General features: G+C 39.2%; 1 protein-coding gene across 1 annotated transcript; it reads right to left on the bottom strand.

Moving 5' to 3' along the window:
- Window positions 1-11,898: 11,898 nt before the first annotated feature.
- TCIM (transcriptional and immune response regulator) lies at window positions 11,899-13,614 on the bottom strand. The gene has a single exon (XM_016195645.2). The coding sequence runs from the start codon at window positions 13,603-13,605 to the stop codon at window positions 13,285-13,287; it is 321 nt and encodes a 106-aa protein (XP_016051131.2). The 5' UTR covers window positions 13,606-13,614; the 3' UTR covers window positions 11,899-13,284.
- Window positions 13,615-13,871: the final 257 nt, after the last annotated feature.

The following is a 13,871-nucleotide window of genomic DNA, read 5'->3' as shown; positions in this document are numbered from 1 at the left end:
GAGAATGCTTTATAACAAGTTGCTGGTAGTAATTAATCTGGCCTGAAATGGATGATGAAGAAATATTTTTTAACTGAGCCCATGTAAAGGGGCTGAGGTAGATAATGTTGGGACTGAATCATAAAGCACTTTGAATGCCAGGCTAAGGGAGTTGGACTTGATACTGTAGACAGCGGGTAGACTTTGAAAGTTTCAAGCAGAAAAGCTATGTGTGTAGAGTGACTTTTGAGAAAGCTAAATCTAGCTATAATGCAGAGAACACACTGAGGGACAAAAGCTGAAGACAATGAACTCCATAAACAGTAACAATACTCTAGTAGACAGTGTTAGAGGCCCAAGTAAGATGGCTGTGGACTTGGGGAAAAAGACTGATTAGAGAAATAATAGAGGATTAAGCCAATGCATCTCCAAAGTCTGTTGATAGTTCCTTCAAAATTATCTCTAAAATCCGACTACTCTCTCCATCTCCACTCCCATGGACTCTAATTTGGACAACTACAATAGCCACCCAAAAGATGAACACTTTTATGCTACCACTAACCCCTGGCATTCCCACAAAATGCTGTCAGATTGACCTTTTCAAACCACAAACCATAATATTGCTGTTCTCCAGCCTGAAATTCTCCTATGGCTTCATTTGCATTATAACACAGTGTAAATTCTGTAAACTGGCCTCCAGTGATTCAGCCCTGCCTGTCTCCATTTCTAGCACGTGCCATTCTTTCCCCTGCTCTCTGGGGTCCACCAATATCAGCTTGTTCCCATTTTTTTTTTTTTTTTTTTTTTTTGAGCAAGCTATGTTTTTTCCCAGCACAGAATCTTGTGATGAAATTGTCCTATTCTTTGAAATTCTCTTTTTTCCATCATTTGTCAAAATAACTTCTGCTCATCCTGTACATTATGGCTTATATTGTAAGAGAGCCCCTTCCTTAGTCATCCGGCCTATACAGTCAGCAATATTTTGAAAGTCCCTAAAAATAATTTGGAAATTGAATAGTAATTCAAATGTTTCAAGAAGGGGGAATGTTGTTATGTTTTGTTGCAAAATCCATACCCCATTTTTAACTCCTCTTATTTTATTGTAGTAAAGTATTCACCATATAAAATTTACCATTTTAACCATATTTAAGTATACAGTTCAATAGCGTAAAATACAGCCACACTGTTGAGTAGTCATCACCACCATCCATCTCCTAAACTTTTTCATTTTCCCAAATGGAAAGTCTATACCCCATTGCTCCCTCCCCTCAACTCTGGTCTCTGTGAATGTAACTACTCTAGGTATCTCAAATAAGTGGAATCATACAGTATTTGTCTCTTTGTGACTGGCTTATTTACTTAGCATAATATCTTCAAAGTTCATTTATGTTGTAGCATGTGTCAGAATTCTCTTCCTTTTTAAGACTGAGTAACACTTAACTGTATGTATTTATCACATTTTGTTTATCCATTCATCCATTGATGGACATTTGAGTGTTTCTACTGTTTGGCCATTGCCTATAATATTAATATGAATGTGAGTATACAAATACATGTTAAAGTTCTTACCTGCAATTTTGGGGGGAGGTACATACTCAGAAGTGGAATTGATGGATCATATGGTAATTGTATGCTTACTTTTCTGAGGAACTGCCATGCTGTTTTCCACAGTGGCTGCACCATTTGACATTCCCACTAGAAGTGCACAAGGGTTCCAATTTCTTCACATCCTGGCCGGTATTTGTTTTTTTTCTGCTTATGTTTTTGATTGTTTGTTTTGTTTTGTTATAGTAGACATCTTAATAGGTGTAAAATCCATACCAGATTTTATAACTTTATAAATTTAGGGGTTAGAAGGGCTGTAGTCTCATTTTGTCCAGTCCCTTAATGTTATCACGAAGGATAAAACCCAACAAGTTAAGTTACCTTCCCCATGGTGCACATCAGAATGGGGCTAGAACAAGGCCTCCTGCTTCCCAGTATTTCATGGAGCCTCTTGGACATTGAATACAAGAGTGAGGAATCAAAATTGTTAAGCACAGAGTCAGGGGTATGTATATATCAGGGCTGAAATCAAATCAAATGTGAGGTTGAGGCAAAATTCTTACTTTGTAATTCCCTACATTCTTTTTTTTCTTTTTTTAAATATATCTTTATTGATTTCAGAGAGAGGAAAGGAGAGGGAGAGAGAGAGATAGAAACATCAATGATGAGAGAGTCATTGATCGGCTGCCTCCTGCACGCCCCCAACTGGGAATCGAGCCTGCAACCCGGGCATGTGCCCTGACCGGGAATCAAACCCCAATCGCCTGGATCCTAGGTCGATGCTCAGCCCCTGAGCCATGCCCGGCCGGGCTCCCTACATTCTTATGAGGTTAGAGTAACGTTGGAAAAGTTGGTGAATCTCCTGGAGCTTCAGTAACTTCATCTATAAATTGGGAATAATAAAACTTGCCTTACAAAAACATTGAAAACATTCAATGAAGTTATGCAGCATTCCGTATAGTGCCTGACACTGTCTAGGTGCTGGAAAATGTTCATTTTCACTCTGCTGCCAATACAGAACATGACCGTTGGCGCACATTAGGTGCTAACCCAAAATTTGCTAATCCGATTTGCTTTGACAGGCAACAGGGTCTAAAACTGCCTTAGGCTTAGTTTTATTCTGGTAATTTCTTTCCAATTTTGGGTGGGTTCTAACAAAAGGTCAGAGGAACAACAGAAGCAGATGGCCTTCCTGAAGCGTGTGCCAAAGGGATTCGTGTGTGTCTTAAGGGCGATGTCTCCACCCATCACGCAGCTTGGAGGCTCAAGGGCAGATCCCCAACATTGTGCATGTCCCTTCCTGAGCACTCCCTGGTGCAGACTCCAAGTCTGACAAGGAAAATGTGCTGTGATCATCACAGAGGGAGAGAGCAGCTGCTCCAAGGTGGAGCCTATTGTCAAGGCTCTCCTGGTAACAAAAAGAGGAAAAGGCTATCAAAGCATTTCCTGCTCGCAGGAGCCATGTGCTTCCATTAATTCTTTCCTCTGAGTCAGCCTGTCTCCCTCACGCTAATGTCTCTCCATATGCACTATCCCAGAGAACAGAACGGACATTTTTAGCAGTTAAATGTACACTCTTTCCAAACTGTAGTTTTTAATGAGAGGAACTAGCTCAAATGTTCAGTGACACGTACTTATAATATATTTCCTAAGGAATAAAAGATTGTAGTTAGGGTGGTTACGGTTTTTCAGAATTCTGCTTATACCCATCCACTGGTGGTGGTGTGTGGAGATGATAGTGAAGACTCTGCCCTTCTTTCACCATCAAGGGATTACAGAAAAACAACAGTGAATGTTCTGAGTGTGGCATTGGTTAAACTCACACCTTATGGATGAAATTAGCTAGCCATGGAATTCAGTGAAAAAGAATTCCTAAACAAATGACTGGTTTTGTGAACCAAAGTTCTAAATGAATGTCTGAGTCTTGTGGGCCAAACTAACCAGACATGGGAGTAAGTAAAAAAGCACTCCTAAAGAAATGACTGAGTTTTGCGAATTAGTCTGGATTTGATCTCAAGGAAGCAGTCCTGAAGTGCGACTGTCATTTATAATGAATAACATGTGGTTTCTCATACTGTACACCTATTTGGGAAAGGATAACATTACAAAGAAGGTGGATAGTGAGCATGGTGTGTACTCATAAGGGAGACAGAAAGGTAGAATTTGACAAATGCTTATCAAGCGCTGTCATGGCGAAAGTCCCCAAGTGCTAACATGGCAGATCATAAAAAATAGTGGAGAATGACCAAGATGTCCTGGTTGCCTGCCAATCACGAGACATGTGCGTGAGGCTGTCCTGCATCATCTAGCTACCAGGTGGCCTGAGAGTTGACCACAAATGTATGAGAAAACCCAACAGAGGACAGCTGACTTGGCCCAGGCCGGGAGAACTCCCAAGCTACCCTAGAAAATCAAGCGCTAAATAGAGCAGTTGTCATTTTACGTTACTAGGTATTAGGAGGGTTTGCTATGCAGCAGAAGCTAAGTGCTGCAGTGGTCAGTAGATAAGAGGTCTCTGCTGTGAGGCTAGTTCTCCAAACCTCCCCAAAGCCAGGGTGGAACTGCGCTCAAGGCACTGCTTCCCTTTTGCTTTCACCTGTATCACTTGTAACTTGCCCTCATGCTTGGCACTTGAATTTCTCCCATAAATGAATAAATTAGTGGTACTTATTTATATTGTAGACCGTGAGTTTGATTAGGGTGAGTGAGTCTTTGTAAGTCTCTTAACCTTGATGCTCCAAATATTGAGTTTCTGGTCCTTCTTATCTAAGGAGCAGAGTTGTGAGTGGTAATGCTTTCAGCATGTCCCTGTCCTACCCAGGGAACCAGCTCTGTCTTATTTGTCTAGAAATTTCACAAACCTATCTAATAGCAACATTGGGTTTTTAAAATTAGACAAAAGATTCTTATATCAGTTGTAGATCTTTATATCAGTTTCAAAATAATAAGAAAAAGCTATACAAGAATAAAGGGCCCGGCCAGGCATGGCTCAGCAGTTGAGCGTCGACCTAGGATCCAGGCGATCAGGGTTCGATTCCCGGTCAGGGCACATGCCCGGGTTGCAGGCTCGATCAATGACTCTCTCATCATTGATGTTTCTATCTCTCTCTCTCCCTCTCCTTTCCTCTCTCTGAAATCAATAAAGATATATTTAAAAAAAAAAAAGAGAATAAAGGTTCACTGACATAGGTGTGAAAGGTAGTCAATGGGATAGGGGATCCTGGTCCTGAAATCTATTGAGAATGATGAATCCATGTGCCAGGCTAGAAAATCCTGGAGGAATCACATGCCCTTTTGATCCCATAAGAAAGGTGACGATGTAGCTATTTTCAACATCCAAATGCATATTAAATAAAAAGACAATGCCAGTTCATACTTACTCAATGTGACCATGATCAATTAAACCTTAAAAATGAGAAGCTCAGATTGTTATTTTGCCTATAAATTATCCCACTCTTGCTTGGCTGACTTATTTTAGTCAATTTATTTCATTAAATGATCATTCAGTGTCACATTAATATGCTCCTAATTGTTGGTATGATACACATTTAGTTGTTTGTCTTTTTCAATTGAAATCAGAAAATAGCCAATGGCATTTGCTCCCTAAACACATGCTAGAAGGCGTTCTTCCACCAAGGTTCCCACACTTCTCAAGTACAGATTATAAAACTCTGTAAGCCTGGGCCATTCTTTCTGAAATTCTTGCTGGATGAGGTAAGATGTATAGCATTGCTTTTGTATAGGCACAGCCTTTTTTCCAGTTTGTATATCACTTGGAGTTTTTAAACTTTCCCTTTCCCATCCCCTCTCTTCACACTCATCCACATGAAATGCCCAAGTTGTGGCCATGACTTTATACTATGACTAAAGTTGGAAGGAGAATAGGAGGAAACAATACTTTTCCCATCTTAGATCCATAACCAGAGATACAAAAATTATGTCAAGAACAACAGAACTAGAAGCTGTTAGCAATTCCATTCACAGATGTTCAGAGAACTTGTTCATTTCCACTGAACATTTTGCAGCCATTCGTGTGTAATGAGAAACAAAGTGCTTAGTGGCAGAAATGCACCGTGGCATGACACCTTCCCAGCACGACTCTCCCAACGTGAACTCTGGCGCATGCCTTGGTTTAGTCATTTAACACTAATGGGCCACTGTTGGCTGAGCCCTCCATTGAGATGCTAAGGAAACAAAAGGGATACAGATGATCACATGTTGATTTCAGAGATTAATGAGGTAATACATCAAACAAATACCTTATGTTTATGTGAAATGTGTATGTTCATAGTCAACAAACACCTATGAAGTACCTACCCCATATTCAGCTCTGTACTAAAGGCTTTGTAATGTTCTACCATGAACACAGCACCATCCCTATCTTCAAGAATCTTCCCCTTCTAGGTACTTAACTTTAGACGTTTTTCAAAACACTACCTTATATTATGCTTACAACTATCAAGAGAAGTAAGTGTGAAGGTGTTATGAGCTGAACTGTGCCCCCCCCCAAATTCATATGTTAAAATCCTAACACCCAGAACCTCAGTATGTCACTGTATTTGGAGATAGGGCCTTCAGGGAAGTAATTAAGGGAAAATCAGGTAATTAGAGTGAGCTCTACCCCAATATGACTGGAGTCCTTATAAGATGAAGAGATTAAGCCCAGCCGGGTGTGGCTCAGCAGTTGAGCATCGACCTAGGATCCAGGCGATCAGGGTTCAATTCCAGGTCAGGGCACATGCCCAGGTTGTGGGCTCGATCAATGACTCTCTCATCATTGATGTTCCTCTCTCTCTCTTCCTCTCCTTTCCTCTCACTGAAATCAATAAAGATATATTTAAAAAAAAAAAAAAAAAAGATGAAGAGATTAAGATGCAGAGAGAGAAGACCATGTGAAGACCCAGAGAAAAGACAGCCATCTTCAAGGCAAATAGAGAAGCAGAAGAAACTAATGTTGCCAACACTTTGGACTTTAACTTCTAGTCTCTAGAACTGTGAGGAAATACATTTCTGTTGTTTAAGCCACCTAGTCTGTGGAACTTTGTTTTGGCAGTCCTAACAAACTAACATAGGAGCTATTATTATCATTATTTTATCGATGATAAAGTAAGGCTGAAAGAGATTAAGTTATTCACTCAAAATTTACACATAACTAGTAAGTGGCTGAGGCAGGATTAATCCAGTTCTTCTTATACCCTGTACACTGCCGTTTATCTTTCTATCATCTACCACCTGGTACATCCAACTATGTAGCTATCTAACAGCCAAGACCAGTGCTAAGAAAAACTGGGGAACAGATGTATTTCCTCAGGCCTCTACCATCTTCGGTTGTTTTTGCCTTTACCCATTTCAAGTGTCCCCTTATCCCTGATTTCAATCTTCCTGTTCTTCTGCTTTAAAAGTAAAACCACATTGTCTCAGTGGGAGATATTTGCTGTTAGGGAGAAATTTGTTTTATTAAGTGCTAGTTATATAAGAGATTGTTTGTGATAAGTGTTAAGCCTTCCTTTTTAAAAGACTAACTCTGAAAGAATAACTTGTCTGGATTAAGAAATGAACTATCCAGGTTAGCAGGCAAGTGGTAGATGTATTTAATGGGAAGAAAGGCCTTCCATCCCCTTGAGAAATATATTTTATTCGCTAAGACTATGTGGCTTATGGGAGTTTAGCTAATGGTGATCAAGTAAGATTTCTTAGAACAGATAGAATTTATGAACAAAGTCACTATAATGGTATTGTTTAAATGAGAGCTAATGAGAATGACATATTCCAGAATGAAGGACTAGTCACATCTTGGGTCAGCATGTTGTTTAGTCAAAAATGTATTGAGGCCTGTGATGTGCCTGGGGAGACAAGGTTGAGTTAAAATGAGCCACGTCCTCACACTGGTCACAGTTTGTGACTTTGGTTCTCAGTCTGACTTTACTGCAAAATCATCCTAGGAGTAGTTTAAGAACAGAGATGGCAGATGACCAGCCCCAGAAATTCTGAATCATTAAGTCCAGGGGGTCTGGATTCTCAAAAGTGCCAGTCAGGAGAGTCTGATAAGAGCAGATTTGGAAAAAAATGCACTGCCAGACGTATTGCACTATATTGGTAGGGGAAGATGCTCTTCAAAATAGCACTTAGATGCTGTGACTCTTGACTCTCTGGGGTCAGCTGGAGTCTCGGCAATCTTTCAGATGATTAAAAACTGGACATAAATGGTCCACTTGCAGGAGAATGAGAAGAAAAGGTAGTGGTTAGGAAGCAGAAGCTCTTCTCTTGGTAAAACAGATAGGTATCAAAGTAGATAAATATCAGACTGATATTCAAGAAAAAAATCCCAGAGAAAGTAATGAAAGATTTCATCTGCACACACTGCAATTATTAAAATTCAAGAAAAATTACACTCTCCTCAAAATTTGTCCTTTTGGGGGTATGATTTTCAATTAATGACAGAATTAATATGGTAAGAAAAACCCTATCTAATGCCATAAAATTAAATTCTTTTTAGTCATATATTGAGTGCCATCAACAGAAGATGCAACTGTAACATAAGAAATGGTTCCCAACATCCAAAGCTCTTCAAAGTTAACTGTGGAGCTTTGTAAAAATACCCACTACTGGGCCCAGAGAGTTTGGGGTCAGAAATCTAGTTTTTTTATTATTTCAAAAATTTATTTGTTTATGTATTTAATTTTTTTAATTTTTAAATTACAGTTGATATTCAATATTGTATCAGTTTCAGGTGTATGGCAGAATGGTTAGATATTTACATAGTTTATGAAGTGATCCTGCTACCATATACAGTTATTTCAACATTATTGACTGTATTCCTTAAGCTGTACTTTACATCCCTATGACTATTTTGTAACTGCCAATTTCTACTTCTAATCCCTTCACCTTTTCCACCCAACTCTTTAACCCCCTTCCCATCTAGCAACCATCAGATAGTTTTCTGTATCTATGAGTTTGTCTCTGTTTGTTTGTTTATTTTGTTTTTTAGATTTCACATACAAGTGAAACCATATTGTGATTGGTATATATGAAACACATGGTAAACACAAACCAAAAATCTACAAAAGAGATACAAGAAATAGAGAAAGGGATCCAAAAACAACATTATAGAAAGTCATCAACCTACAAGATAAGAGAGCAAGAGAATAAGAAAGGAACAGAGAACTACAAAAACCAATCAGAACAATTAATAAAACAGCAATAACAACTTACCAGTCAATAATTACTTTAAATGTGACTAAACTAAATGCTCCAATCAAAAGATGAATGGGTAAAGAAAAGGTGGTACATATATACAACTGAATATTATTTAGCGATAAAAAAGAATGAAATCTTACCATTTGTGACAACATGGATGAACCTAGAGGATATTACACTAAGTGGAATAAGTCAGACAGAGAAAGAAATCTATAACTTTAAAAATACCACAGGTGATTATAATTTTCACCCACAGTGGAGATTTCCTCTGACTTATTGCTGGATGTGGAAGAGGTAGTCATATTAACAGCTGGCCTTGCCATGGGCACCAACCAAAAAAGAGGCAGACTATTAAAAACCTTAGATGGATCCACAGAAACTTATTTCCCTCACATTCTGCCTTCAGCAGCCACCATTGGTAATCAAAACATTTAAATTAGGCTTTGTTTTAGTCAAGAGAAATCCCTGCCATATATGGAATACTAACTGATCCAGAAAGGAAGCCTATCATGTAGGGTGGTACAGTTATTATTTTTCATTTGTGTAGAATATGAGTTCTAAAGTAGGTCACAGACATTGTCCAATCAGATCTATTTTTTCCCCTTGCAGATAAAAATCCAGAAATTAAAAAGGAATTTCTTAAGGCAAAATTGGGAAAAACCTCAGAACTTCAGACTCTGTCTGGTGGGATTTGCTTTGCGGAATTCTGCTACCTACAGATGAGGAAACAAAGGCTCATGACAGTGAAGTGCTCTGCTCATGAAAGACTATAAATATTGTGTGTGTGTGTGTGTGTGTGTGTGTGTGTGTGTGTGATATTCACTGTAAATTAGTTTTTGACTTTTTGGCTCCTCTGACAAGGAGAATAGAGATCCATTCTGACCATGGTGGCCACACATAGTGGAGCTGACTATATTTTGGTTGCATGAATAGATAAAGTACAAACCCCAATTCCACTCCCCATTTGTGAGAAAGGGAGTTAACTAGGTGATATGCCCACCTGGGAAACCCCTACCTGAAGTTTAGAAGGGTAGCTGGGGAACCCTGATAGGCCACACAATTCCTATACCATAGTTCAATCATTTACTTATCAGTAACGCTTGCCAAGGGCCCATCAATCACAGCCTCTGATTGCCCTCTGAGAGTGGGAAAAAATAGCAGGCAGGCATATGTCCTGGGCCCCTTTCCCAGTAATTCCCGTCGATTGGAGGCTCCTACAGATACAAACCCTCTTTTTCTGTGGACCAGGGAGGTAAACTGAGGGGCTAAACATTTAGTGAAATGAAATAATGAGTTTATAGTTCCTTATCTCCCACAATGAACAAACTTAGACCCAAAGCATTGACTGACAACTGGAAGAAAACTTAGATGTGGGCTTTTGCGCCAGGGTGTTAACCCAGGTGTTATTTTAACTGCAGACAGGAAAGGTTACCTCTAAAAAACCCTTGAGACAATTAAAATGACTAAACTAAGAAGCTTTCCTCCAGGTAACACAAATAACAAACAGACACAGATCAGATAAAAATGATATTCTCAGAGTCCATGCCTTCCTGTCTTTCTAACTTACTAGCAAATAAGTGTCATTTTCCAGGGAAAAAGAGAAGCTCAGTTTCTCCTAGAGACAGACTCTAACCTAGTGGCTACGAGTCCTGGCCTCATTAGCTGTGTGTCGTTCGGCACGTCACATCATCCCTCTGTGCTTCAGTTTCATTACACTGTATACATTTGCACACATATGCACACACCTGCTCTATGGCACGGTACTAATTAAGTGATCTAATGCTTAAAAACAACTTGGAAAATTGTCTGGTAAATAGTAAACAATAAAAGTTGTTATGATCCTAATGATACAAATATTATTAATGAGCTATGTCACCTTTGCTGCTTTTATTTCTTCTATTACGATGAGATATCTTGAGACATATTTGGCCATCCCTGTGCCATAGAAGGGTTTCTGAACTGAACTAATCCTACCTAATGATGTTTACTTTGACCTCACATTAAATAATAAAAGTATTATGCCGTTAAAAACCATCCTTCTGCAATCACATTGATTCCAACTTAAGTTCAGCCTGAAGGGAAAAGAGCATGTTTGTGTAAAAACTGCCTGGAAGAGTTATTATTCTCCACACTGTTGTGGATCATATCCCAGTTGCTTTTGAATTTGTTTCCCATGTTATGGCCTTGCAATCAGAAAATAATGATAGCAGGCTGCAAGAAAACTAAATTATACATGCTAATGTGAAAAGTGGATAAGATTTACATTGTACTCTATTGAAAACAACTGAGGCAAAGTGCATAGTTATGAATATGTAAAATAAACTTAATCTTTGAATTATGTTCATCATCCAAGATGTGCTTAAAGTCTTTGAAAAGAAAGTGAGTTAAACATTTTCATTGGAAACATGAAGTATAATAGGTATTTTGGAGGAGAAAGTTGCTAAGGTTCCTTCCCAAAGGGTTTATCAGTGTCTTTTGGGGATTCCAGATGGACAGAGAAAAATGTGTCACTGAGAGGCCCAATCAGAGGTAGGAAGTTTATTCCTGGCACCTGAGAAGACGACTTTGGGCGAAATCATTAAGCAAGCTCTTTTGGCAAGAACGGGGACATAGGGTCACGGAGCAGCAGACCTCTATACAGCCTTCACTTGGATGATCCCAAAATACCATAACCAGCTGAGCCTCCCACCTGTCAAAGCTCTTCCTCTTTTGTTCTTAATTTATTTTGGTACCATGGGTGTCGTTGCAAATCTGATGAAAATTAGAAATAATCCTCCCAGAAAAATGCACACACACACACACACACACACACATATACTTCTGTATATTAATTTGTGGTTTCCATAGATGCTCTCATGTAAAACATTTCCCTTTTAGTGGAGTGATTTTATGTTCTCTTCAGTGAATGAATCAACTAACTTTTGAAAACAGATTTCACCAGTTTCCTTTTTAAAAATGTATTATTTAAAATTCTGACTTTTAACTCTCTCAAAAGATTAGATCATTCACTTCTTTCGTTTTACTGTGATCAGCAATTTCAAAAACCTTTGTAGATGTTTCTGAGACAAGTTCTGGGGAATTTTTATTTATGTCTGATAGGAAAGTGCAATAGGCATGGATGTATGCCTTCTTGGAAATATTTTCTTATAATTTTATGAGGAAATAAACAAATGCTGCAATATTATTCCCATATTGGTTTATATTAAATAAACATTGATACTCCACAGAGTCATGATCATAATTCAGGCTCTAACCCCCAAATATATTGTTTAGGGAGAAATAAATGTACAAATTTACAGAGTTACTGTAGCCACAGAGGAAAAATTTCAAAAATATGGAGAGAAAAGCCTTTCAAAACTCACCCTCAGTGGAGACATAAACAACAACGTTGTTAAGTCAATCCATACATTTCTAATGTCTGTACCTTATATTTTAAAGTTAGAAAGAAACTTCCTGAATATTTGATGTAAAAATTTGGTTTGAAGAAGTTTGGAAATTAATGTAAAGCTAACCTTAAGTCATCTTTTACTCTTAGAGTAAAATTCTTAGAAAAGTTTGTAATAGTTTATAGTAATAATTTATCATCTTATTTTTTTTCTTTGAATCCAATCATCACAGACCAAGAGTAGTCAAGTTTATAATAATTTATTATGGTTGCATATCATTTGTCATATATAATAAATTATAGAAACCATAGCATCTTTCTAAACTATTTAATATACCATATTTACTTCCTAATGCTCACTGCAGTAACTGTAAGAAATTTAATTAGATTATACTTTAGCATTAGTTACAAGATAAAAAAAATTATAAATTTTTTCACAGTACTTTGGATTTCTGAAGGAACCATCATTTTAACTTTTGTGCAACCAATTTGAAAACATAAAAACCCTTTACTAACCAGAAGATGGGGTATGGCTTTGCTGAGCTGCTGAAGGTACTGCAGCTCCTTGACTTTGTACTCACACCCATGTGGTGTACTTTTCAGGCATCGTAATAAATGCAAATAAATCATCAATTACCAAGCTCTAGAAATCTATACCAATAGACAACATTGAAGCTTGGAGACATCTTGAAACTTCAAATAAAAATTTCAGTAAACAACTGGAGCATGACATTCTCTCTCCCTGTTTCCCTCTCCCTCCCCCTCCCTCCTCTCTCTCCTTTCCCACTTTGGTTAAGGAAAAAAATAAAAATAGTTCAGGTTGGATTTAAGTCCCAGGGCCCGACAGAGAGCCCCTGGCTGCAGCTCTTCCTGGGCATCTGCCTTCCTCGGTTTCAGTGCTCATTGCATCTGTCCAGGCTCTTCTCCTGACACCAGCATCAGTCCTTTCGGGCCCCGAGGGTTTTCAGATCCTTGCAGAAAGCATTTCGCTCTGCACTGTCCCAGCTCAGGCGTGAGATTGGTTGGAGTCCTTGTCACTAGTTGCTCTGTCCCTTTCCAGCCTGGGAGTCCTGAGGAGAAGCTGGCAGGGAGCAGCGCAGCGCCCGTGTCAGGGTCCCACACTCACTCGGCCTGTCCATGTCCTTTCTCGGGTGACGTCCTTGTCCATTCTCCCGGCCTCAGTGCACTTTGATGGAATATTTCCGCAGCTTCAGGAACTGGAAAAGCTTGTCTTTTGTTCTTTTCTTCAGGGCCATCAGGGCCCGTGTTTTCTCCTCCAGGTCTTGATCTATGGCCAAAATGATCTTGGCTCTCTCCTCTGCTTTCTTGTCCCCAGAGTTTTTGAAGAGCCTCTGTAGTGACTCTTGGTCGATGTTTTCAAAGATGTTGCCCACGGCTTTCTTGCGAGAGGCTGTGTCGAAGTGGTAGCCGTGGATGGATGGGCTGACCCGCAGCGAAGTGGACATGGTGATGGCTTGGTGGCGTGGCTTGGCTTTCATAGATGTGAGGATCTTGGGGAACTCGGCTCCCAGGCGCTCCAGAGAGTCTGTAGCAAAATCATTCCGGGACTGCTATTTAAAGCCTGAACAAAAGCTCCGGGCTCAGATTACACTGGTGACATCAGAGTGATCTCAAGGAAGAAAAATCACACACAGGTTTAACAGTTGAGTTGCCAATATCCTGTTCTTGTGCAAAATGTTACCAAAAGCTGCATTCAGTGATGGGACGTGGAGGTGGGGGTTTCTTTTTATTTCATCTGCGGCAA

The sequence above is a fragment of the Miniopterus natalensis genome, chromosome 2, assembly GCF_054644295.1.
Source record: "Miniopterus natalensis isolate mMinNat1 chromosome 2, mMinNat1.hap1, whole genome shotgun sequence".
Lineage (NCBI taxonomy): Eukaryota > Metazoa > Chordata > Mammalia > Chiroptera > Miniopteridae > Miniopterus > Miniopterus natalensis.
This window is presented reverse-complemented; position numbering and strand designations above follow the sequence as displayed.

Excerpts from the sequence above, each read along its gene's own strand:
- TCIM (XM_016195645.2), bottom strand. The coding sequence starts at position 13,605 with ATGAAAGCCAAGCCACGCCACCAAGCCATCACCATGTCCACTTCGCTG.